The sequence below is a fragment of the Zea mays genome, chromosome 10 (assembly GCF_902167145.1).
Source record: "Zea mays cultivar B73 chromosome 10, Zm-B73-REFERENCE-NAM-5.0, whole genome shotgun sequence".
NCBI lineage: Eukaryota > Viridiplantae > Streptophyta > Magnoliopsida > Poales > Poaceae > Zea > Zea mays.
In genome coordinates, this window is record NC_050105.1 from 141,305,388 (window position 1) to 141,331,556 (window position 26,169).

The window sequence follows — 26,169 nt, forward strand, 5'->3', positions numbered from 1 at the left end:
ATTTGTAGCGCATGCCAGGCAGGGAAGCAAGTTGGAGTCCATCACCCACACAAGAACATCATGACGACCGACAGGCCGCTTGAGCTACTCCACATGGATCTATTCGGCCCGATTGCTTACATAAGCATCGGCGGGAGTAAGTATTGTCTTGTTATTGTGGATGATTATTCTCGCTTCACTTGGGTATTCTTTTTACAGGAAAAATCTCAAACCCAAGAGACCTTAAAGGGATTCTTGAGACGAGCTCAAAATGAGTTCGGCTTAAGGATCAAGAAAATAAGAAGCGACAACGGGACGGAGTTCAAGAACTCTCAAATTGAAGGCTTCCTTGAGGAGGAGGGCATCAAGCATGAGTTCTCTTCTCCCTACACGCCACAACAAAACGGTGTAGTGGAGAGGAAGAATCGAACTCTATTGGACATGGCAAGAACCATGCTTGATGAGTACAAGACACCGGACCGGTTTTGGGCCGAAGCGGTCAACACCGCCTGCTACGCCATCAACCGGTTATATCTTCACCGAATCCTTAAGAAGACATCATATGAACTCCTAACCGGTAAAAAGCCCAACATTTCATATTTTAGAGTTTTTGGTAGCAAATGCTTCATTCTTATTAAAAGAGGTAGAAAATCTAAATTTGCTCCTAAAACTGTAGAAGGCTTTTTACTTGGTTATGACTCAAACACAAGGGCATATAGGGTCTTTAACAAGTCCACTGGACTAGTTGAAGTCTCTTGTGACGTTGTGTTTGATGAAACTAACGGCTCTCAAGTAGAGCAAGTTGATCTTGATGAGATAGGTGAAGAACAGGCTCCATGCATCGCGCTAAGGAACATGTCCATCGGGGATGTATGTCCTAAGGAATCCGAAGAGCCTCCAAGTACACAAGATCAACCATCCTCCTCCATGCAAGCATCTCCACCAACTCAAAATGAGGATGAGGCTCAAGCTGATGAAGGGCAAAATCAAGAAGATGAGCCACCTCAAGATAATGGCAATGATCAAGGGGGAGATGCAAATGATCAAGAAAAGGAGGATGAGGAAGAACCAAGACCGCCACACCCAAGAGTCCACCAAGCAATCCAACGAGATCACCCCGTCGACACCATCCTCGGCGACATTCATAAGGGGGTAACTACTCGATCTCGGGTTGCTCATTTTTGTGAACATTACTCTTTTGTTTCCTCTATTGAGCCACACAGGGTAGAGGAAGCTCTCCAAGATTCGGATTGGGTGGTGGCAATGCAAGAGGAGCTCAACAATTTCACGAGGAACGAGGTATGTCATTTAGTTCCACGTCCTAACCAAAATGTTGTAGGAACCAAATGGGTCTTCCGCAACAAGCAAGATGAGCATGGTGTGGTGACAAGGAACAAAGCTCGACTCGTGGCCAAAGGGTATTCACAAGTCGAAGGTTTGGATTTTGGTGAAACCTATGCACCCGTAGCTAGGCTTGAGTCAATTCGCATATTATTGGCCTATGCTACTTACCATGGCTTTAAGCTCTATCAAATGGACGTGAAAAGTGCCTTCCTCAATGGACCGATCAAGGAAAAGGTCTATGTTGAGCAACCTCCCGGCTTTGAAGACAGTGAGTATCCTAATCATGTCTATAGGCTCTCTAAGGCGCTTTATGGGCTCAAGCAAGCCCCAAGAGCATGGTATGAATGCCTTAGAGATTTCCTTATTGCTAATGGCTTCAAAGTCGGCAAGGCCGATCCTACACTCTTTACTAAAACTCTTGAAAATGACTTGTTTGTATGCCAAATTTATGTTGATGATATTATATTTGGGTCTACTAACGAGTCTACATGTGAAGAGTTTAGTAGGATCATGACACAGAAATTCGAGATGTCGATGATGGGGGAGTTGAAGTATTTTCTAGGATTCCAAGTCAAGCAACTCCAAGAGGGCACCTTCATTAGCCAAACGAAGTACACTCAAGATATTCTTGCTAAGTTTGGGATGAAGGATGCCAAACCCATCAAGACACCCATGGGAACTAATGGGCATCTCGACCTCGACACGGGAGGTAAGTCCGTGGATCAAAAGGTATACCGGTCGATGATTGGTTCATTGCTTTATTTATGTGCATCTCGACCGGACATTATGCTTTCCGTTTGCATGTGTGCAAGATTCCAATCCGACCCTAAGGAATCCCACCTTACGGCCGTAAAACGAATCTTGAGATATTTGGCTTATACCCCTAAGTTTGGGCTTTGGTACCCTCGGGGATCCACATTTGATTTACTTGGTTATTCGGATGCCGATTGGGCGGGGTGCAAAATCAATAGGAAGAGCACATCGGGGACTTGCCAGTTCTTGGGAAGATCCTTGGTGTCTTGGGCTTCAAAGAAGCAAAATTCGGTCGCTCTTTCCACCGCCGAAGCCGAGTACATTGCTGCAGGACATTGTTGCGCGCAATTGCTTTGGATGAGGCAAACCCTGCGGGACTACGACTACAAATTAACCAAAGTCCCTTTGCTATGTGATAATGAGAGTGCAATTAAAATGGCCGACAATCCCGCCGAGCATAGCCGCACTAAGCACATAGCCATTCGGTATCATTTTCTTAGGGATCACCAACAAAAGGGGGATATCGAGATTTCTTACATTAATACTAAAGATCAATTAGCCGATATCTTTACCAAGCCACTTGATGAACAATCTTTTACCAGACTTAGGCATGAGCTCAATATTCTTGATTCTAGAAATTTCTTTTGCTAAGCTTGCACACATAGCTCTTTTGAATACCTTTGATCATATCTCCTTTATATGCTATGACTAATGTGTTTTCAAGTCGATTTCAAACCAAGTCATAGGTATATTGAAAGGAAATTGGAGTCTTCGGCGAAGACAAAGGCTTCCACTCCGTAACTCATGCTTCGCCATCACTCCGAGCAACTCTCTCGTCTTTGGGGGAGAAATGAGCATCAAGGAAAAGGACTTCATCCTTGGGGGAGAGAGTAAAAGCTCAAACGCAAAAGGACTTCGTCTTTGGTATAATCTTAACTCACTTATTTATGACCAAAGGGGAAGATTGCACTTCGAGGGCTCTAATGATTCCGTTTTTGGCGATTCATGCCAAAAAGGGGGAGAAATGAGCCCAAAGCAAAAGGACCGCACCACCACCACCAAATTCAAAAACTTAGTGCTTTCCAAAAGTCTTTATCATTTGGTATCCTATTGTGTTCAAAAGGGGGAGAAAGTAGTATTTCAAAAATGGTATATCAAAACCCTCTTGAACACTAAGAGGTGGATCTCTTTTAGAGGGAGTTTTGTTTAGTCAAAGGAAAAGCATTTAAAATAGGGGGAGACAATTTCAAATCTTGAAAATGCTTTGCAAACTCTTATTCATGTACCTTTGACTATTTGCAAAAGATCTTTGAAATGGATTTACAAAAGGTTTTGCAAAAACAAAACATGTGGTGCAAACGTGGTCCAAAATGTTATATAAGAAAGAAACATTCCTTGCATATCTTGTAAGTAGTTATATTGGCTCAATTCCAAGTAACCTTTGCACTTACATCATGTAAACTAGTTCAATTATGCACTTCTATATTTGCTTTGGTTTGTGTTGGCATCAATCACCAAAAAGGGGGAGATTGAAAGGAAATTAGGCTTACACCTAGTTCCTAAATAATTTTGGTGGTTGAATTGCCCAACACAAATACTGGACTGACTAGTTTGCTCTAGTGTATAAGTTATACAGGTGTAAAAGGTTCACACTCAGCCAATAAAAAGACCAAGTGTTGGATTCAATAAAGGAGCAAAGGGGCAACCGAGGGCACCCCTGGTCTGGCGCACCGGACTGTCCGGTGTGCCACCGGACAGTGAACAGTACCTGTCCGGTGCACCAGGGAACTCAGACTCAAACTCTTCACCCTCGGGATTTCTCGGAAGACGGCGCGCTATAATTCACCGGACTGTCCGGTGTGCACCGGACATGTCCGGTGCTCCAAGGAAGCTCGGCCTCCTGAACTCGCCAGCCTCGGGTTCGCGCGGCAGCCGCTCCGCTATAATTCACCGGACTGTCCGGTGTACACCGGACTGTCCGGTGTGCCAGCGGAGCAACGGCTCCCTGCGGCGCCAACGGCTCCCTGCGGTGCATTAAATGCGCGCGCAGCGCGCGCAGAAGTCAGAATCGCCCATGCCGGTGCACCGGACATCAAACAGTACATGTCCGGTGTGCACCGGACACCCAGGCGGGCCCACAAGTCAGAAGCTCCAACGGCTAGAATCCAACGGCAGTGATGACGTGGCAGGGGCACCGGACTGTCCGGTGTGCACCGGACTGTCCGGTGCGCCATCGAGCAGACGCCTCCAGCCAACGGTCACTTTTGGTGGTTGGGGCTATAAATACCCCAACCACCCCACATTCATTGCCATCCAAGTTTTCCACTTCTCAACTACTACAAGAGCTCTAGGCATTCAATTCTAGACACATTCAAAGAGATCAAATCCTCTCCAATTCCACACAAAACCCTAGTGACTAGAGAGAGTGATTTGCCGTGTTCATTTGAGCTCTTGCGCTTGGATTGCTTCTTTTCTTTCTCACTTGTTCTTGAGATCACAACTCCATTGTAATCAAGGCAAGAGGCACCAATTGTGTGGTGGCCCTTGCGGGGAAGTTTTGTTCCCGGCTTTGATTAGAGAAGAGAAGCTCACTCGGTCCGAGGGACCGTTTGAGAGAGGGAAGGGTTGAAAGAGACCCGGCCTTTGTGGCCTCCTCAACGGGGAGTAGGTTTGAAAGAACCGAACCTCGGTAAAACAAATCTCCGTGTCTCATTTGCTTATTCGCTTGGGATTTGTTTTGCGCCCTCTCTTGCGGACTCATTTATTATTACTAACGCTAACCCCGGCTTGTAGTTGTGTTTATATTTATAAATTTCAGTTTCGCCCTATTCACCCCCCCTCTAGGCGACTATCACCTACTCAAGTTCAATTAATTCGTGGTAATCCTAGATATACACTAATGACTCCCGAGGAAGTGATAGGAAATTTTGTGAGCTTTGAATTGATGATCAAAGGCTCAAAGAAAATTAACGAGCTAGATGGCCCCTCCACGCCCGAAGCACAACCGGTCGCATTCAAGGCAACGGAGGAGAAGAAGGAGGAGTCTACATCAAGTAGACAACCAATCGACGCCTCAAAGCTCGACAATGAGGAGATGGCGCTCATCATCAAAAGCTTCCGCCAAATCCTCAAGCAAAGAAGGGGGAAGGACTACAAATCCCGCTCCAAGAAAGTTTGCTACAAATGTGGTAAGCCCGGTCATTTTATTGCAAAATGTCCACTATCTAGTGACAGTGACAGGGGCGACGACAAGAAGGGAAAGAGGAGAGAAAAGAAGAGGTACCACAAGAAGAGAGGCGACGATGCCCATGTGTGTCGTGAATGGGACTCCGGCGAGAGCTCTAGCGACTCCTCCTCCAACGAAGACGCCGCCAACATCGCCGTCACCAAGGGACTCCTCTTCCCCAACATCGGCCACAAGTGCCTCATGGCAAATGATGGCAAAAGGAAGAAGGTAAAATCAAAATCCTCCACTAAATATGAAACCTCTAGTGATGAGGATAATTGTAGTGATGAGGAGGATAATTTGCGCACCCTTTTTGCCAACCTTAACATGCAATAAAAAGAAAAATTAAATGAATTAATTAGTGCTATTCATGAGAAGGATGATCTCTTGGATTCCCAAGAGGACTTCCTTATTAAAGAAAACAAGAAGCATGTTAAGGTTAAGAATGCTTATGCTCTAGAAGTAGAAAAATGTGAAAAATAATCTAGTGAGCTAAGCACTTGCCATGATACTATTGCCAACCTTAGAAATGAAAATACTAAACTTATTGCTATGGTTGATTCTAATGTTTGTGATGATTCGATTTCCAATCTTAGAAATGATAATGCTAATTTGCTTGCTAAGATTGAAAAATTGAATGATTCTCTTGCTAGCCTTAGAAATGAAAATGAAAATTTGATTGCTAAGGCTCAAGACTTTGATGTTTGCAATGTTACTATTTCTAACCTTAGAAGTGAAATGATATACTACATGCTAAGGTTGTTGAATTAAAATCTTGCAAACCCTCTACATCTACCGTTGAGCATACTTCCATTTGTACTAGATGTAGAGACATTAATGTTGACGCTATCCATGACCACCTAGCTTTAATTAAGAAACAAAATGATCACATAGCTCAACTTAATGTTAAGATCAATGAGCATGACTTAGAAAATGAAAAGTTTAAATTTGCTAGAAGCATGCTCTATAGTGGGAGACGCCCTGACATCAAGGATGGCATTGGCTTCCAAAAGGGGGACAATGTCAAACTTACTGCCCCTCCTAAAATATTGTCTAACTTTGTTAAGGGCAAGGCTCCCATGCCTCAGGATAACGAGGGTTACATTTTGTACCCTGTCGGTTATCCCGAGAGCAAAATAAGGAGAATTCATTCTAGGAAGTCTCACTCTGGCCCTAATCATGCTTTTATGTATAAGGGTGAGACATCTAGTTCTAGGCAATTAACCCATGCAAAATTGCCTAAGAAGAAAACTCCTAAGGCATCAAATGATTCTAACATTTCATTTAAGACCTTTGATGCTTCTTATGTTTTAACTAACAAATCCGGCAAGGTAGTTGCCAAGTATGTTGGGGGCAAGCACAAGGGGTCAAAGACTTGTGTTTGGGTACCCAAAGTTCTTGTGTCTAATGTCAAAGGACCCAAAACCATTTGGGTACCTAAAACCAAGAACTAAACTTGTTTTGTAGGTTTATGCATCCGGAGGCTCAAGTTGGATCATTGATAGCGGGTGCACAAACCACATGACAGGGGAGAAGAAGATGTTCTCCTCCTACGATAAAAACCAAGATCCCTAACGAGCTATCACATTCGGGGATGGGAATCAAGGTTTGGTCAAAGGATTGGGTAAAATTGTTATATCTCCTGACCACTCTATTTCCAATGTTTTTCTTGTAGATTCTTTAGATTACAATTTGCTTTCCGTATCTCAATTATGCAAAATGGGCTACAACTGTCTTTTCACAGATGTAGGTGTTACTGTCTTTAGAAGGAGTGATGATTCAATAGCATTTAAGGGAGTGTTAGAGGGTCAGCTATACTTAGTAGATTTTGATAGAGCTGAACTCGACACTTGCTTAATGGCTAAGACTAACATGGGCTGGCTCTGGCATCGCCGACTAGCACATGTTGGAATGAAGAATCTTCACAAACTTCTAAAGGGAGAACACATTTTAGGACTAACCAATGTTCATTTTGAGAAAGATAGGATTTGTAGCGCATGTCAGGCAGGGAAGCGAGTTGGTGTTCATCATCCACACAAGAACATCATGACGACTGACAGGCCACTCGAGCTCCGTCACATGGATCTATTCGGCCCGATTGCTTACATAAGTATCGGCGGGAGTAAGTACTGTCTAGTTATTGTGGATGATTATTCTCGCTTCACTTGGGTGTTCTTTTTACAGGAAAAATCTCATACCCAAGAGACATTAAAGGGATTCTTGAGACGGGCTCAAAACGAGTTCGGCTTAAGGATCAAGAAAATTAGAAGCGACAACAGGACGGAGTTCAAGAACTCTCAAATTGAAGGCTTCCTTGAGGAGGAGGGCATCAAGCATGAGTTCTCTTCTCCCTACACGCCACAACAAAATGGTGTAGTGGAGAGGAAGAATAGAACTCTATTGGACATGACAAGGACCATGCTTGATGAGTACAAGACTTCGGATAGGGTTTGGGCCGAGGCGGTCAACACCGCCTGCTACGCCATCAACCAGTTGTATTTACACCGAATCCTCAAGAAGACATCATACGAACTCCTAACCGATAAAAAGCCCAATATTTCATATTTTAGAGTCTTTGGTAGCAAATGCTTTATTCTTGTTAAAAGAGGTAGAAAATCTAAATTTGCTCCTAAGATTGTAGAAGGCTTTTTACTAGGATATGATTCAAACACAAGGGCATATAGAGTCTTTAACAAGTCCTCAGGACAAGTTGAAGTTTCTTGTGACGTTGTGTTTGATGAGACTAACGACTCTCAAGTAGAGCAAGTTGATCTTGATGAGATAGGTGATGAAGAGGCTCCATGCGTCGAGTTAAGGAACATGTCCATTGGGGATGTGTGTCCTAAGGAATCCGAAGAGCCTCCACAAACACAAGATCAACCATCTTCTTCCACACAGGCATCTCCACCAACTCAAGATGAGGATGAGGCTCAAGTTGATGAAGAAGAAGATCAAAAAGATGAGCCACCTCAAGATGACGACAATGATCAAGGGGGAGATGCAAATGATCAAGACAAGGAGGATGAAGAACCAAGACCGCCACACCCAAGAGTCCACCAAGCAATCCAACGAGATCACCCCGTCGACGCCATCCTCGGCGACATTCATAAGGGGGTAACCACTAGATCTCGTGTTGCACATTTTTGTGAACATTGCTCTTTTGTTTCCTCTATTGAGCCACACAGGGTAGAGGAAGCACTACAAGATTCGGATTGGGTGGTGGCAATGCAAGAGGAGCTCAACAATTTCACTAGGAATGAGGTATGCCATTTAGTTCTACGTCCTAATCAAAATGTTGTAGGAACCAAGTGGGTCTTCCGCAACAAGCAAGATGAGCATGGTGTGGTGACAAGGAACAAAGCCCGACTTGTGGCCAAGGGATATTCACAAGTCGAAGGTTTGGATTTCGGTGAAACCTATGCACCCGTAGCTAGGCTTGAGTCAATTCGTATATTACTTGCCTATGCTACTTACCATGGCTTTAAGCTTTACCAAATGGACGTAAAAAGTGCCTTCCTCAATGGACCAATCAAAGAAGAGGTCTATGTTGAGCAACCTCCCGGCTTTGAAGATAGTGAGTATCCTAACCATGTTTATAAACTCTCTAAGGCGCTTTATGGGCTCAAGCAAGCCCCGAGAGCATGGTATGAATGTCTTAGAGATTTTCTTATCACTAATGGCTTCAAAGTCGGAAAGGCCGATCCTACTCTATTCACTAAAACTCTTGACAATGATTTGTTTGTATGCCAAATTTATGTTGATGACATTATATTTGGGTCTACTAACGAATCTACATGTGAGAAATTTAGTAGGATCATGACAAAGAAATTCGAGATGTCGATGATGGGGGAGTTGAAGTACTTCTTGGGATTTCAAGTGAAGCAACTCCAAGAGGGCACCTCCATTAGCCAAACGAAGTATATTCAAGACATTCTAAACATGTTTGGGATGAAGGATGCCAAGCCCATCAAGACACCCATGGGAACCAATGGGCATCTCGACCTCGACACGGGAGGTAAATCCGTCGATCAAAAGGTATACCGGTCGATGATATGCTCTTTACTCTATCTATGTGCATCTCGACCGGATATTATGCTTTCCGTATGCATGTGTGCAAGATTCCAAGCCGACCCTAAGGAAGCTCACCTTACGGCCGTAAAACGAATCTTGAGATATTTGGTTAATACTCCTAAGTTTGGGATTTGGTATCCTAGGGGATCCACATTTGATTTAATTGGTTATTCGGATGCCGATTGGACATGGTGTAAAATTAATAGAAAGAGCACATCGGGGACTTGCCAGTTCTTAGGAAGATCCTTGGTGTCTTGGGCTTCAAAGAAGCAAAATTCCGTAGCTCTTTCTACCGCCGAAGCCGAGTACATTGCCGCAGGTCATTGTTGCGCACAATTGCTTTGGATGAGGCAAACCCTTAGGGACTATGGTTACAAATTAACCAAAGTTCCTCTTCTATGTGATAATGAGAGTGCAATCCGCATGACAGATAATCCCGTTGAGCATAGCCGCACTAAACACATAGCCATTCAATATCATTTTCTAAGGGATCACCAACAAAAGGGGGATATCGAGATTGCATATATTAACACCAAAGAACAATTAGCCGATATCTTTACCAAGCCACTAGATGAACAAACATTTAACAAACTTAGGCATGAGCTAAATATTCTTGATTCTCGGAATTTCTTTTGATGTTTTGCACACATAGCTCATTAATATACCTTTGATCATGTCTCTTTTGTATGCTATGACTAATGTGTTTTCAAGTGTATTTCAAACCAAGTCATAGATTGAAAGGGAATTGGAGTCTTCGGTGAAGACAAAGGCTTCCGCTCCACTCCATCAAATTACTCACCCTTCGCCGTCGCTCTATTCAACTCTCCAACTTTGGTATAATCTTCACTCATATGTTATTTACCATAGGGAGAGAAAGTATTAAGGGCTTATATTTCACTCAAGTATCCCTTTTTGGCGATTCATGCTAAAGGGGGAGAAAGTATTAGCCCAAAGCAAAAGGACCGCACCACCACTCTTTTTTAAAAAAAAAAGGGTTTTAAAAATGACGACTTCTTTAATTGATATCTTATTATATCCAAAGGGGGAGAAAGTAGCACCTTCAAAAATTGGTATCTTAAAACCCTCTTGAACACTAAGAGGAGGAATTTATTGAGGGGGAGTTTTGTTTAGTCAAAGGAAAAGCATTTGAAACAGGGGGAGAAAATTTCAAATCTTGAAAATGCTTCTCAAAATCTTATTCATTTAACCTTTGACTATTTGCAAAAGGATTTTGAAAAGAATTTACAAAAGAATTTGCAAAAACAAAACATGTGGTGCAAGCGTGGTCCAAAATGTTAGAAATAAAGAAACAATCCATGCATATCTCATGTGAATTTATTGGTTCAATTCTTAGTAACCCTTGCACTTACATTATGCAAACTAGTTCAATTATGCACTTTTATATTTGCTTTGGTTTGTGTTGGCATCAATCACCAAAAAGGGGGAGATTGAAAGGGAAATAGGCTTACACCTTTCCTAATTGATTTTGGTGGTTGAATTGCCCAACACAAATAATTGGACTAACTAGTTTGCTCTAGATTATATGTTCTACAGGTGCCAAAGGTTCATCTACAACTATACTAAATCGACTGTCCGAAATACCGTAAATTATTCCGGACAGGAGAAGCTTTTTGAAAATCAGGCCAAGCGCGGACCGTCCGCGACACCTAAATGACCCGCAGACATAACCAATGCAAAAACACATGTCTCTACTGCGGACCGTCCGATGGAAGAGCAAGCACCGTCCGAGACCACGCGCGGACCGTCCGGGCTCAGGCGCGGACCGTCCGGTAGGTGAGGAACCGAAAAACCCGAAGGTGACGGGTTCGGCCAAATGAATTATAGCGTCCTCGCGGACCGTCCGGGGTGCACGACCGGACCGTCCGCGACTGGCTTTATCTGACATCTGACGACGCATTAAATGCAATATAGCCGTTGATATAGCCGTTACTGCTGACCGTTGCGTTTTCAGTCGTTGATCTGCAGGGGCGGACCGTCCGGTCCAGGCGGGCGGACCGTCCGCGGTTGGCAGAATGGAGCAACAGCTAGGAAGTGGTTGGTGGCTATAAATACAACCCCAACCACCTTCATTCACATCATCCAAGCATTCCAATCTTCAACATTCAATACAAGAGCTAGCAATCCATTCAAAGACACAATCAAAGCCTCCAATCTCTCCAAGTTCCACAATTGAGACAAGTGATCATTAGTGATTAGTGACTTGAGAAAGAGAGTGATCCGTGTGTTATTTGTCGCTCTTGTCGCTTGGCTTTTGCAATCGTGCTTTCTTCCTTCCCATTCTTATTTTCAAGGCACTTGTAATCAAAGCAAGAGACACTAAGTTTGTAGTGGTCCTTGTGGGGTCTAAGTGACCTATTTGATTAAGGAGAAAGCTCACTCGGTCTAAGTGTCCGTTTGAGAGAGGGAAAGGGTTGAAAGAGACCCGGTCTTTGTGACCACCTCAACGGGGAGTAGGTTTGCAAGAACCGAACCTCGGTAAAACAAATCATCGTGTCTCACTCTTTATTTGCTCACGATTTGTTTTGCGCCCTCTCTCTCGGTCTCGTTCTTATTTCTAATGCTAACCCGGCTTGTAGTTGTGCTTAAGTTCATAAATTTCAGATTCGCCCTATTCACCCTTCTCTAGACGACTTTCAACCGGGTCCACAAATCATAGACAGAGATGATACAATAAGTCATAAACACATGATGACATAATAACAAAGAGTCAAAAACTCAAAACCGAGAGTGGCAAAATAGCAAATTTCTCTCCTCGTCATCTCGTGTCGGCTGCAGCCGCAACTGTAATCTATAGAGATAAAATAATGTAGAATCCGCAGCCGCAGTCGGATTAAAGCCGTAGCAAGTTGTAAAATAATGTAGCAAGTTGTAATCTATAAAATTAAGAGCAAGATTTCTACTTTGCATAATTTCGTCTTCAATTTAACTCCACTTACTCGATTATTCATATTCTATATGGATTGATTGAGATTGATTTTTTGACTTATTTAGGATTTAAACTCACTTAATCCTATCAATACGTGATCTCAAAACGGGAACGTATCCTGTGCTCATGGAACTCTTGTGTTCATATGAGCACTTTAAATCTGGTGCCTCCATTTCTCATCCAAATGTGAATAGACATTTCCTAGTTTCTTCTGTGAGCTACCCTTGCTACGCCGTACCGTCTATCTCTTCTGTATGCCACTGCTGTCCTCACCCCTAGATAAGAAATAAAGACACCAGATTTTAAGTGCTCATATGAGCACAAGAGCTCGTGAGCGCATTATACTTTCCCAAAACTAAAACCCTTATCTTTCCCTCTACGCACTCGCGATGCTCCCTCCAGTCACCGCACCGACCCATCCGCCTCCGCCCTGGGAATCGACGACCACCACTAGACCGCCGCCGCCACCTCCTCCTCCTTCCGGCGCCGAGTCCGAGGTGCCGCCAAAGAAGCGGAAGCTGGAGGGGGTGGGGTTTCAGCGCTCGCCCTATTACACGATCAGAGAAACCGTTGCAAATCTCCGCGTCCGCTTCCTTCAGGTCTCCGCTCAAAACCCTAACATCCTCGAGTTCCATTCAACAATAGCGGCAGCAGTAGCCGCTAGCTATCTAGCACGATCACTATATTCCTATTATAGCATTTATGAATGTTTTTACTTGCGATGTTTCATGTTAGAGCACTGGAGATTGTATTGCGATTGTGAATGAAATTGTGGAATATTTTATCGACGCTTGGACTGAAATGTTTGTGCAGCGGTTCGTAGTTCATACTCTTCCTTAGGCGGGTGCCCATTTGTGGTTAAAATTTAACGGTCTGATGAGGACAAGTACGTACTGATACAGAATGAAAATTGAAGTTCCTGGGATGTATGTGATCTTAACTGATCAGGTTAGCCCAACACGCATGTGAGCAGTACATGTTCCTAATTCAACATACAGAAATATTTTTTGGCTGTCATATTTGTCTATAATCTATATAGCTGGCCGTAGTACTGTGCTTCTGAATGGAGTCCTGGAAGTTTCCATTGACGCTTGAACAGAAAAACAGTGTGCTGACCCCTGAGGTTCGTAGTTCATAATAATAGTGTTTAGACTGGTGTTTTCTTGCAAGTGGAAGTTAATGGTATGATGTGGACAAGTACGAAAACAAAATCGAAATAAGATTTCAAGGGATGGAGGTGGTGTAGGTCTAACTAGTCAGGTTTGACCAGCCCTGTTTGTGTGCCTTTCGATGCCAATATGTGGTATTGTACTACATTTATTTTTGAGAAATGTATCTGTGGTGTCTTGTTTCTTTGTTATGTTATTGGTTATGGCTAAAACTGTAATCAGTTATTAATTTATTTGCATTTGTTGTCATGAAGGTTTGCCAAGGAACTGATTCAGAAAAGAAAGATACTGCTGTAGGAATCTTGAATGGTAAGTGGTTGGTCCATTATGTTGGAGCAATATGTAATTTTCTAATGTATTTCAGTAATCAAAATATGCACTGAAATTAGTGTTACAGCAGCTGATTTCGAACTTATCCAGTTTTTTGTAGTTCCATTTTATAAAAAACCATATTTCTTCAATACACATTCCTCTCTGTGGGCTGTAACATAATATGACAGAGACGCCGTGACATTTCTTCTCAAATGTTACCATTCAAATATTGAAACCTCAGCATGGTTAACCGGTTAACCCGTCTATGACTATCAGTGTATTACATTTCTGGGTTTGTTAATTGTTATATATCATGTAAAAATAAGACCGCGTTCGAAAGCCTTCCACCTGAGTCCTGCCTTATAGTTTTGTGTTTGCTGTACACATGTATGGAATACTTCTTTGGTTATGTTCTCTACTCAGAAGCAGCTTTTATTGGAAACAAGCCGCTATGTTCTGTAATCTATTCGAAATGCAAAAGAAATAATAGAACTGTGCATCATATTATCAGTTATTATGAAATACACTGGTCAGCAGCTTTCTTTCAAAATGCATATACTCTTTCTTTTTTCTTTTTGCTATTAGATTGCCTCTTGTTTTGTGGTATGTAAATACTACCTGGGCATGAGCGCATGGGTCTTATGTTTAAACGATTTTACACATTTTTGATATATAATGACTTCTTTTTCATGCATATGTACATATGTATGCATAAATATTTGGAGAATTAAATCTAACTTGTCTGCCCTCTGCTCTTCTTTTGCCTTACAGAGATGAAATCTGTGATGGAATTATCCAAGAAAACACGGCTTGATCTGTCCGCTTCTGCTGAACCTGTGAAACCGTTGAACAAACATGCAGCTAGAGCTCCTGAGGATAAGCGTGTTGGGAAAGTTCTGTCTGCAGAGAAGAGTTTAGTTCCTCCGACAAGCCTGGGCCTGGCTGGACATTTTGTGCACAATACAGGTGGGGGTGTACCACTCAAGCCTGATAACTCAGACACCGCAGCACATGGGTTACCGGTGAAGATTAGGAAGTGGCCCGGACTAAGTAAGATAACAGGTTTTACAAAGCGACAGGGTGGACTTCCTCAAGGTTCTTATGTCATCGGTGGATCTCCCATTGGCTGGAATTTTCTTGTGTGGCCTGGAAGCAAAGCAGTCTACTATGGTTTGACCAAAGCAGAGTGGTTGGCTCGTCAATCTGCAAATAGAAATTCGAACATGCTGTCCCAGTGATCTAACAGCTACATGGATCGATCTTTAGAAGATAACATAGTATTCCCTAATCCCTAGTTATTGTGATATAAGTAGAACCAAATAGTACATGACGCACCAGGAAGGTAACCTCTGACACCAGAGCATGGTAGCTTGGTAAGGTACTGAGGTATATTGGTTTTGTTGCTCAATAGGGGTAATCAACAGTAAATACTAGATAATAGATATACGGAGAATTTTGGTACTGTAAACTGGATGGGCCGGCCAAGTGTCCATGTTATGTCTTCTGTTCAGAAGTGGATACGAGGAAGAATTTAAACACATGACAGCGCATTAGCGCCGATGCACACTTCAAATCAACTGGTGGAGCTTCTGACTCCCTGCTCTATGTGACTTTGTTCCCGTAATTTCTGTATCTTGCCTGCCTCTCTTTATCTGTGGAGAGACCAGAGAGAATGCTTGTGAAAATTTGTGTTTAGTTGCTTGTTTTTGCAGCTATTGTTCAAGCGCAGAAATGCTAGTGGTATTAGTTTGGCTTTCTACCTTGCCTGTCCTTTTTATTAGTTTGGCTTTCTGCCTTGTTTGTCTTTTTCTTTTGGTCTGATGAGATCTAGATTTTCTAACTTCCATAACCTTGAAACATTTGAGCCCCTTTAGAATGCAGGAATTTTAGAGGAATCATATATAAATTTCACAGAAATCAGTTCATTTTTACGAAAAGCACAGAAAACAGCAAAAAATTCGGCAATCCAACTGAAAACCTCAGGATAAACAGGAGGATCTGTTCGGAATCTGGACGGCCTGAACATCACTTCACTTTTCTAGTCAGAACAAGGGCGTAGGGGACCAAGCCACCAAGGCCCCGCTTCTGTGTCTTCCATTCTTGTCGGAGCGTGCTCCGTTGTTGACGGAAGCAACGCTTTTGGGGCATGGAAACGGGCCTGCAGCGTCCCAACTCGCGATTGGGCCCTCGCAGCACCTGCCAAAACAAGAAAAGCCTAGCCCATGCGCCGTGCGGAGGTTCCACAGACATCTCACGCCTCTGAGGCAGGTCCACGTCAGGCATTTTAACCGGCGCAGGCGAAACGCGCCTATTTAACTGTGCGCCCGCCTCAACCCCTGCCTCCTCCCTGGGCCCTGGCCCCTGTGCTCCCCTTGCCACCGAACGAGAGCCAAAAGCCTCCCGCCCCACGACGCGCCCGCCCCGGCGGCGACGCCCCGGAGGACGTTTCCCGCAGCGACCGGCGACCAAGCCTTGATTGCCTCCGCCCCATGGCTACCCGGGCGCGGGCGTAGCCGCCGCCTCGGCCGCAGCAGGCTCGGTCCGCCCCCCTCGGCGATTTCTGTTCCAGTCGCATCGCGCGACAGCTCGTCGTCCGATTCGGATCCCCGCCACCGCGGCGGAACGAGGCGTCTCCGGTCCCCGAGGTGAGTCCACCGACCGGTGGTGCGAATCCGCCTTGTTTCTATGGTTGCTTTCCCGTGGCGGCGTCCCAGAGTCGCCCCGTATTCTTCGTCCAAACCCTAGATTTGCCATCCTTGTGTCGCGTCTGGGGCGGATTTTGAGCAATTATGTGCCTGCCCCATGAATTGAGCGTCTTCGCCAAGGAATTTTAGGGTCAACCGATCCTGGTTCGATGTGTATTTGGTCCCGATTGTAGGCTTGGTTGGTTCGACGTGGGCATTGTCTGAAAAATTAATGGCGGCCTGTGTAAACTTATGGAAGTTTTCTTGCTCTGATTCAGGGTATTCGGGGAATTTGAGACTGATAAGTCGGGATCCTGTCGATAATGCGGGGCTACGTGTACGAGACCAATGTAAGCTTTGCTTTGTGCACTTAAATTCCGTTTAATTTCGACCAAGTATGACCATTAAAGTTTTTAAAGGCCACAAATCAAATTTTAAATGGATGAAAACTTAGATAGTAAGAAGGTTATGGTAACTTCATTTTTTTATTTGCTCAAATGTGCAAAAATAATGAGTAAAATGCAATTCTGGTCCTTAAACTTGAGTCAATGTGTCAATCCGGTCCATTAACTAATAAAGTATGTCTCTTAAGATCCAATCTTTGTTTGGGTCTATATTACGTCCTAACAGGTTGCTGTGGACAGACCGCAGAAGGGAAGGGAGCCTGCGCTAGTTGCTAATGACGGAGAGCGAGGTAGAGAGCTTGATCTTGGTCTCGGTAAGAGTTGTAGAATGGAGCGCCGCTGTCGAAGTTAAAGCTCGCCATGGAGCGCTCCGTCTGACGAGCTCAACAAGACGTCCCAGTCGAGCGTGCCGTAGAGCTCCCCACTTGCTGCTGATCTGCAGTGTTGAGGGTGTTGACATCAGCGTGCAGGGCGCGAAGGAGCTCCTGGTGATGGTGCAGCTGCTGGTGCGCTGTCGACCCCTTGCTTGCTCCCTTGTCAAGCCCCAGATGTCCAGGAAGGTGGACTCCCTCGTGCTCCCCATGGCGCGGACCCATGTGCAGGGTTGGGGGATGGCGTGGTCGTGGCTGACGGGAAGCGTGGCCTCTACAACCACGAGCGTTGGCCAGCATGCTTTGTCACTGTGCGCCAGTTTGGTGAGGCCCCTGAGCATGGTGGACATCGTGGCCCGGCCTAGACGCGAGGGAGGGGGAAGGTCGATCGACCGATGCAGCTTCGAGCGAATGTCGACAAGGCGACAATGATCACTTGCTTGTTCTTTGGTCTATGTCTCGACACTTGAACCGCTCCCTACGCAGTCTTTTTTCCGTGTTCTGAGTTAGTCGTCGTGGTTTGTTGGACCATGTCACCCTTCTCCCACCTTCCTCCCATGTCGCCACGCCACACTGGGCGCAGAACGCGCGCTCACACACAGCGCGTGGCGTCCCCGCCGACCGCCACGACACGACCACACATGACCCTGACTCACCTATCCCGCGCTCTCCGCCCCACTCCTCACTCGCTCGCTCTCGCACGTGCGTGTGTGCTCTAGCTGCTGGGCCTACATTGTCACCGCTCGGCCAAGCTCATCACCTGGTTGCCTCCCCCGCTCCCCTAACACTCGCATCGGGTTTCGCCCGACCACCATCCGTCCTCCTCGCCAGCTCTAGTCCACTATCGCTGCCTCAAGTAGCCGCCATGCTTGTGCTACCAATCTCTGCCACACCGCGCTGCCGCTCGTGATTCCTCTGCTTCGCGCCACCCCCTCTCGGATCAACGTGTGTGTGATGTCCACCTCGACGCCATCGTTATGGTGCACCATTTCTTGTCCTCCGCCATCACCCAGAAGACCCTCCTAGCAAGAGGTCCTTGCCGCCGGCTAGCCTCACTGTGGCAGGACCTCTTGCCTCCAGCATCGAGACCTCCACCATGGAACTCGCCATGTCGTTGTGCCGCTATAGCGCCCATCTTGTTGTTTGGCTTTGCCTACACCGCTGGGCCCGACCTTGCTGCCGTGCTCTGATCACTCTGTCGTCATCTGCGTTCCCGAGCCTTGAGCCCCGCCGTCGGGGGAAAACAGACCACATCGACTCCCCATTGTGGGGGACATTCCTGACAGCCAACCTGTCGTCGGTGGGCACCGCGGACCCCACATCATCGGCATCCCATGTGAAGCTGTGCTGGTTGACTGAGCTTTACCCTCCTCTGTGTCGGCTTAAGGAAGAAGGGAAAGGTCCTCTACGTGGGCCTCCAGTTGCTCCTTGTGTGCTAGGTTGGTGAGGCCCCCGAGCATGGTGGACATGGCGGGGTCCTGCATCATTGCCCTGCCCAGCCGCTTCGCCATGGCCACGAGCTATGGATTCTGCATCGGATATGTACCTAAGTGGTTCAACTGGGTCAGTTTCGGTTCATTAGGGCGTAACAGAAACCTGAATAGTGATTACACCCTTAATAGAATTACTTTTATTAGTTAATGGACCGGATTGGCGAATTGACTCAAGTTTAAGGACTGGGACAGTGTTTTATTCAAAAAAATAAGTGTAATAAAACAGAGGGAACTTTATTATTTACTATCATGAAAAAAGCAATGCATGTTTGTCTTGGTCGATGACAACTACTATTGTTTAGGGTTACCACCAGGAAGTGGAAGATGAGTACGGAGATGAGTACTATGATCAAGATGAGTATGAGGAGGAAGGTTCGGGTGCTGGGGATGGGTATGCTGAGGAGGAAGAGCCTACAGAGGGACAAAAGGAGATCCTTGAATTGAGAGAAAGATTAAAAGAGCAGATTAGGCGAAAGGCAAAGGCTGCTGCTGCCTGCACAGCTGGTCGATCATCTTCTTCACAAATACCTCAAGCCAGGGACAAGTAAGCATGTTTGACATACTGATTCTCAGCAGCATTTTCTGTCTTTCTAAAAAGATTTCTCTTCGAGCTCATTCCATTGAGAAATAATAGGACCTATGGGAGATTACTTCTCGCCTTTGAAAATGTCTCCTATTGTGGAACTAAAGTTTTCATAGCGTGTTGATCATTATACACTTCTGGAATGTATGCTGCTTGGAAGATTTATTTCACCATTATATTTGTTTGTTTTTAAGTGTGGTTGTGATGTTGGTAAACCAAATTTCTTTCAAATAAAGGACAATCAGTATTTGATGAATAAGTGATCTTTTCTTTTCCAACAAAATAGTCTGGCAGTACTTCTACACTTTTTGCAGTTGATATTTCTTCTGCATTTCATACCTTACTGTTGTATAGAGTGTTCTTCGATGTGTTTGACTTATTTTTCCTGCTAGATTTGGCTCTTTTTTTGGGCCATCCAAGCCGGTGATTTCTCGTCGAGTGATAGAAGAAAGAAAATCATTGAAAGAACTGCATAGCACGGTTGCAAGGGAGCCAAGGCCTTCTGGAGTACATGTAATACTGCACCAGTATGCTAATCTTGATTAGCATTAAACCAACATTAAATAATTATGTTGTTTTTTGCTTTTACCAGAAGGATATTCCATCGTCCTCTAAAGTGCAAAGTAGAGTAAATGGACATCAGCATAAACAAAAGATTGTTAATCAGGTATAAATAATTTTATTCACTGCATTCTTTTGCATGTTCGGTACAACGAACTTAAAATAATGTATTCACAACATCGCAGTTGCAATTTTCAGGTAAAGAAGAAGGCTGAGGCACTTAAGGATAACCGGGATTATTCATTTCTACTCTCGGATGATGCTGACCTGTCATCCTCTCCAAAGGAGAAACCTGCTGCTAGATCTTCCTTGACTCAAAGGGCTGGTGAGTTGGAACTGTAATTCTATTAAACAAGGTCTTCCCTCTGTCTTCAAATTGGAATTGCTAACTGTTTATTTCTGTACAATGAAGATCGTGAGGTGACACAATCAACAGTAAAGAGGAAGGCACCAACAAGTCAACCTGCACGCTTGTCAAATGGATATGGACCTAAGAACACAATGTCAACTCAAAGGCATGCTGAAGGTAAGGTAAATTCCATGAGAAGGGAGGATTTCTCGAATACAGAAAGGGTTGTTTCACGTGACAATGAGAGGATGTATGAAAGGGTTGTTTCACGTGACAATGAGAGGATGCATAGTATTGCAAGAAATGGATCCAACCAGGCAAGTACTAGCAAAACCACAATCCAAAAGCATCCAAGCAGGGGTCCCATTGCTAATAAGCAACCGTCCAAGGATTCGAATGATGCAACTCTGAGGAAGAGCAGTGTAGCCTCAAAGCACCATCCCTTAGAGATTGACAGACCAAAATCCTCGCAAAGTCAGAGGATGCAGTCAGCTGGTCAGAGACCACAGCATTCTTCCCATGGTCAGACGCCACATCAATCCATGCAGCATAGGACGCAGCAGTCATTGCAGAGTCGGAGGCCACAACAAATGACACAGGGTCAGAAGCCACAACAGTCTTTGCAGAGTCAAAGGACTCAACAGTCCTTGCAGAATCGAAGGCCACAGCAGTCCTCACATATTCAGAAATCGCAATCCTCACAAGCACACAGACCACAGTCATTAAGTAACAGGTCTCAGGCTTTACAAGGACAAAGGCCTCTTTCTTCACAGGGTCAATATCCGGAGCAAAGAAGAGTACATGCAAGTGACAGAGTCAAACAAGCTGAAAGGCAGATTCGGCCTCCTTCCAAGTCCATGGTAATACTTAGCAGAAAGTACCACCTTTCTGCTGTCTACCATTTTGCCTGGAGTTATTTGCCACACATATTTCCTGTATATGGGTTGACTTTGTTTGGCTAGGCTTGCTGATGTTTCATTTGTTCCATTATTGTCTCTTTATTTGTGCTTGTAGCCATCACGGCCAGTCTCTTCCAATGGAATTCGTGATGATCATGCAAAAAGGAAGCAAGTGGCAAAAAGAAGATTTGATGAAGATGATGAAGACCCCTTAGCAATGATCAGAAATATGTTTGGGTATTGTCTAGACAAGCTTACTCTATCCTTTCTGTTTTGGACTTTGGTCAGTGTCTGTGAGCATCAGCCTTTATATAAGTTAGCATGTTTTAGTAACATGGTTCTCAAGCTGAGCAAACCAAGCATTGCTTGATCGCAGTGGCTTTTTGAAGATGTTGCTTATAGATATTTGGATTCTAATTTTGGCATACTTTGCAGGTATGATCCTAGTAGATATGCAGGCAGAGATGAAGATGTCAGTGACATGGAAGCCGATTTTGCTACTATAGAAATGGAAGAGAAAAGGAGGTATTTGCACAGACGATCAAGATAACTTTTTTAGTATCAAATGAAACATTTGAATTTTGTACTCTACCGTACGTACCATTCAATTGTTTGCTAGGGTCAAGTTCCTGTGCTATGTTTATCCATGGTTCAAAAGCTGGCAGTACACGTTGGATGCATGTGGATACTTAGCATTCTGTGTTTTTCACATTTGGTATTGGTTTCTTTCAGCGCGAGGATTGCTAGGCAGGAGGATGAAGAACAACTTCGCTTGATTGAGGAAGAAGAGAGACGCGAGCAGGAGAGAAAGAGGCGAAAGATGGCACGAGGCCGATAGTCGAATACACTCCTATTTGGATGTTATAATATACTACCTTCGTTCTCGAATATTTGTCGTCCGCTGGTTCATTTTTGAACTAAACCGTGACAAATAAAAAAGAACGCAGGAGTATCTGGCAGGCCTGATTGCCTGAATACGAAGCCCCATGGCGGATCAGACAGGCACTTCTCTTGCAGTCCTGTTTACCCTTACCACGATGATTATCTGGAGGCAAATCAAGGGAAAACGACAGGTGACCAACACTGGGCACGTGTAACAGCAGACTGTAGTTGTAGTGGTTTAGTTCTCGAAGCTGACATGGACTATATTTAAGTTCTCGTCAGATTGTTTGGATAGCAGAAGGTTTCCATTGTTGCAGCGCCTCACCAGATTGTTTCTTCATATGATATACTGATTCTTTCAGTCAAGCCTATATAAGGATGCGTAATACAAGTGCCCCTCTTGTATATCTTTTTCGGGTGTAATAGTGTTGTAATAAACGATGTTCGAATTTTCGGATATGATTTTGAGCTTTGTCAGGCGATCACTGCACCACGGTCCACAGAGATGCGCTTCTGGCCGGGAGCCAATCGAAGGAAGCGGGAAAGGGGATGCTGCACCTTTCGTAGACAACATTATTATTTTGCAGGTTTTGGCTGCTGATTGGCCGCTATGAAAAATTGAAGACAGACCTAGGATGGCAGTCGTGTCGATATGCCACTAGAGCAAGTCTCTTATTAAAACCCCATGGAGTTTGGCGTCTCCCTGCGATCCACGGCATCCTCGCCCACCTCCTGCCGACGTGTGTTCCCGGATCCGAATCCTTCATCAAATTTAGTTGTGAACGCGGGTCGCCTCTGATCTGATCTGGCCGCCAAAGCCGTGCCCGAGCCCCTCTCCTTGACGACGAGTTCTCCACCCATCTCTCTTCTTCCTCCCTCTCGTCGCTCTCTCCTTCGCCTTTGCGTCAGTTCGTCGTCATCTTGATTGAAGATTTATGTTTATAGCCTACAAGTGAATTTAATTGATGATTTCTAATTCTTCACAGCTGCCCCAGTCGGTGAGGCGAGGAGCGTGGAATATCGCGATGCTCGATTCAAGCTGCAACAAACTCCCTCACTCGACAGTACCTCCCGCTGCTCCTCTAGCCATTTCTTGCTGCTGCTACTACCTAAGCTAACATAGCCTTGATGCTGCTAGCGCATGACCTACGCTCACTATAAATAAGAATGCAATAAGAATAAGATTTTTTTTCAACACAAAAGTTCTCTTAAACAAGATAAAGAAACATATCTATTTCATAGATAGATTTACAATATGTTCCCTATGCTAAGTTGTTAACTGGGTTCATATCTATTGTGAAAGTGCTGACCACGAACAATACATGCCTCAAGATACATTGGTCAACACAGTTTCTTATGTCTAAGAAGGCAGGCGCCTATTTTTCGTACCTTTTATATGCAGGAGTATGAAGCAACAGTGGCAGCACTTTCACAAATGGAGAAGAGAGATGTAATGGCAAAAACAATGCTGGAAGCTACAAAGCAATACCAGGCTGGACAGGTTAAAGACAACCAATCTTTCGCTTCAAGTTATTCTTTTGGCTACATTTTACTTCCACTTTCCAAGCATCTAGATCACTTACGAGATATTATTCGAAGTCTATTACTTCAACCGCGGCATGACTACTTTTCATGTGTCCCACTAACTATTCCTTGAGTTGGTTTCTTTTCCTCTCCAATTATTTTTTCATGTGCCCTGTTAACATTTTCTCGGTATTCCTACTTTTAATTTAATAAGATTGAAATCTAATTTGATACTACAATACTTCATTTACTTGTAACCTTCTGTAATTCAGTTCACCTCGTGCAGACCATGTTCTTGGGAAGATAAATCAAGAACCAAACCAAGATACGTCAACAAGAGAATCAACCTGCTTTCTAGGGGACTTGGATGGCTTGACAAGAGCAAGTCATGCCCCTAAAGTCAAAAGTTTACCAAAAATAACTATCTGGGTTCATGACTTCTGGTACCAGGCCCTACATGTCATTATCAGAGCCCTTGTTTCTTACTAGCCTAATTGATCTAGAAAGATCATACAAAGTTGAGTTACAGTGGAGTCACTATATATGAATTTTTTTAGCAGGGAATGCAGGATTCTGCTGAAACATCTTGAGGCTAAACTCATCTAGAGTCCAAGATGAAGTCATAGCTCCCAACAAGATCTAGATTTTTCATTAATGCTTGGATTGCCTGATCACGACAACAATGTGTTGAAATCAACTTATATGTTTTATAGGGAGATTGAGATTCAGCTGGTATTTTCCATGAAGTTTTGTAGGAAGTGTATCTTGTACCATATTGAGTTTAGCTGTCAGATAAAGTTTTGTTGACGGCAATGCAACACCACTTAATTGGGGATTGAAGGTGATGTGGTTCATCTAAGACCAAGATTTCTGATTTTCTGTTTCAAGTTCAAAATACATGATAGCTGCTGGATTATGCTGCCATGCTGGTACTTAGGTCAGCCCTCACCTTTCTATGTTAAACTGAATCCAGTGAAGGTGTAAGTGTAATTTTTTGTAGTTAGGTGTTAAATAACTTAACATTCACTATATTTTCTTGTGTTAATGCAAAATTCTGTTACATTTTCCTTTTGGTGAAGTAGAAGAAGGTCAATTTAAATGTCCTAAAAGAAAATCATTGTACAGTATCTGCCACAAGGCAGGGTTATGGGAGGTTGGCAACCAATTTGGGTGCAGTGCTGAGCATTTAGGTCATCATTTGACATTAACTAAGATACTTGTATGTGATCTAAGCTTGCACTTCACATTTTTTAGAACTATACTGCTTGTGCAACCTACCAACTTTCTGCATATATTTTCATGTCGAAAAGAAGTTCTTCTTTATAGAAAATGATTTCTAGGTTGACACCTCACATGCATATTGTTTCCTCAATGATAACAAAAATGGTGAAAGAACAACATTCAAGTCCATATATTCATGAATACTCTTTGAGTTAGTTTTTCATGGTTCACTAATATAAGCAGATAGTGCCTACACTTATCAATTTGCTAATGACAGGTTAAACCAAACATCGTTGTACTGATCACATGGGACGACACATGCTAAAATCAATATAACAGTAACTTGATGGGACTAACAATGCCTAACCACTAGAAATGTTGTAGTTCTGTCACTTCTTTAAACATTTTTTGTTGTAATTTTACATGGTAATTCAGAACTCTGTTTATGGCACATGTTGCTCAGACATAATGATCGAGTCCCTCTTCATGGTCGGAGAAATTGGGGGCAATGACTACAACCTACCTCTCGTCTCCAAAGTGCCGATTGAAAAGATTTGCTCATTCACACCAAGTGTCATTGTCAAAGTTTCTTCAACAAACACCGTGAATGTCTACGTCATTTTATATGTTGTTGCTGCTGCTGAGCTGACATATTATATAGATAGTAATGTAACTGATTGGAGTTTGCAGGAATTGATTAGGCTAGGAGCCAAGACTCTGGTAGTTCCTGGGGGTTAACCTCCCAACTGGGTGTGTTCCAAAATACATGTTGAAATTCAAGAGTGATGACAAAGAAGATTATGAGCCGAAAACAGACTGCCTCATGTGGATGAACGAATTTTCAAAGTACTACAACAAGCTTTTCTTGGAGGAGCTAGACAAACCGCTCAAGATGAATCCTGCAGTGACTATTATCTATGTTGACTATTACGGAGCTGCAATGGAAATTTTCCATTCCCCTGAACCATTTGGAGCTCATTGCTGATGTACTTTTTTTTATTATCAATATCCATGTGTGGAACTATTTGAGCTCCCCCGTGTGATTAGAGCTCCCCTTTGTGAGTGGGGGAGGGAGGGGGAGCGGTTGGAGCAATTCAAGGCACGTTAGTACACCCTATTCGGTGAGGGGGCGCAGAGTGATGGAACTATTTGAGGTTGTCTGATGCACGCAACATATATCACTCAGTACCGAGTCAAACTCTCCTTTTCGTACACTACTCGAGCAGCTACAAAAAGAAAAGATCGGTGCCCTAACTCAATGCCTCGAAGTGAAGTTACATCGTTTAGTAGTGTCGTCGTCAAATTTCGAAGCTATATCTATGAATTTCTATGTATCTAGTTGCTTAGACCTTAAGGGCCTGTTTGGCATGGCTCCAGAGCAAAACTCCAAGGAGGAG

General features: G+C 44.0%; 3 protein-coding genes across 26 annotated transcripts; all 3 read left to right on the plus strand.

Moving 5' to 3' along the window:
* Positions 1–12,678: 12,678 nt before the first annotated feature.
* On the plus strand, positions 12,679–15,555 carry LOC100279635 (uncharacterized). The gene is given in 3 exon segments (NM_001152630.1): positions 12,679–12,919; positions 13,744–13,798; positions 14,573–15,555. Coding segments are annotated over 3 exon segments (732 nt in total). The 5' UTR covers positions 12,679–12,709; the 3' UTR covers positions 15,040–15,555.
* A 589-nt stretch (positions 15,556–16,144) lies between these two features.
* LOC103641991 (uncharacterized) lies at positions 16,145–24,392 on the plus strand. Of its 23 annotated transcripts, none has more exons than XR_004853422.1 (13): positions 16,145–16,446; positions 16,764–16,835; positions 19,056–19,297; positions 19,729–19,849; positions 19,929–20,003; positions 20,096–20,222; positions 20,310–21,106; positions 21,261–21,382; positions 21,581–21,670; positions 21,878–22,935; positions 23,014–23,528; positions 23,838–23,994; positions 24,109–24,392. XR_004853422.1 is itself a non-coding variant. In XM_035963525.1 (11 exons), exons 3-11 carry the CDS (start codon positions 17,165–17,167, stop codon positions 21,981–21,983), a joined length of 1,695 nt encoding a protein of 564 aa, XP_035819418.1. In that variant the 5' UTR covers positions 16,145–16,446; positions 16,764–16,835; positions 17,116–17,164; the 3' UTR covers positions 21,984–24,392. The 23 variants fall into 23 exon arrangements, 4 of the variants coding, with proteins under 4 accessions (XP_035819418.1, XP_008663523.1, XP_008663521.1 ...); XR_004853414.1 differs by having other exon boundaries at positions 23,014–23,091; positions 23,430–23,528; positions 23,838–24,392; XR_004853421.1 differs by having other exon boundaries at positions 21,878–22,931.
* On the plus strand, positions 22,742–25,580 carry LOC100280195 (uncharacterized). Of its 2 annotated transcripts, NM_001402116.1 has the most exons (4): positions 22,742–22,931; positions 23,014–23,091; positions 23,430–23,528; positions 23,838–25,580. In NM_001402116.1, the coding sequence occupies exon 4, from the start codon at positions 25,196–25,198 to the stop codon at positions 25,508–25,510; it is 315 nt and encodes a 104-aa protein (NP_001389045.1). In that variant the 5' UTR covers positions 22,742–22,931; positions 23,014–23,091; positions 23,430–23,528; positions 23,838–25,195; the 3' UTR covers positions 25,511–25,580. The 2 variants fall into 2 exon arrangements, with proteins under 2 accessions (NP_001389045.1, NP_001146599.1); NM_001153127.2 differs by having other exon boundaries at positions 22,908–22,931; positions 23,014–23,528; positions 23,824–25,580.
* The last annotated feature ends 589 nt before the right edge of the window (positions 25,581–26,169 follow it).

Excerpts from the sequence above, each read along its gene's own strand:
- LOC103641991 (XM_008665299.3), top strand. The coding sequence starts at position 16,809 with ATGCGGGGCTACGTGTACGAGACCAAT. Across the intron at positions 20,223-20,309 it reads TTCCTTGACTCAAAGGGCTG|ATCGTGAGGTGACACAATCA; the intron begins GTGAGTTGGAAC and ends TGTACAATGAAG. Across the intron at positions 21,107-21,260 it reads GGCCTCCTTCCAAGTCCATG|CCATCACGGCCAGTCTCTTC; the intron begins GTAATACTTAGC and ends TTGTGCTTGTAG.
- LOC100280195 (NM_001402116.1), top strand. The coding sequence starts at position 25,196 with ATGGTAATTCAGAACTCTGTTTATGGCACATGTTGCTCAGACATAATG.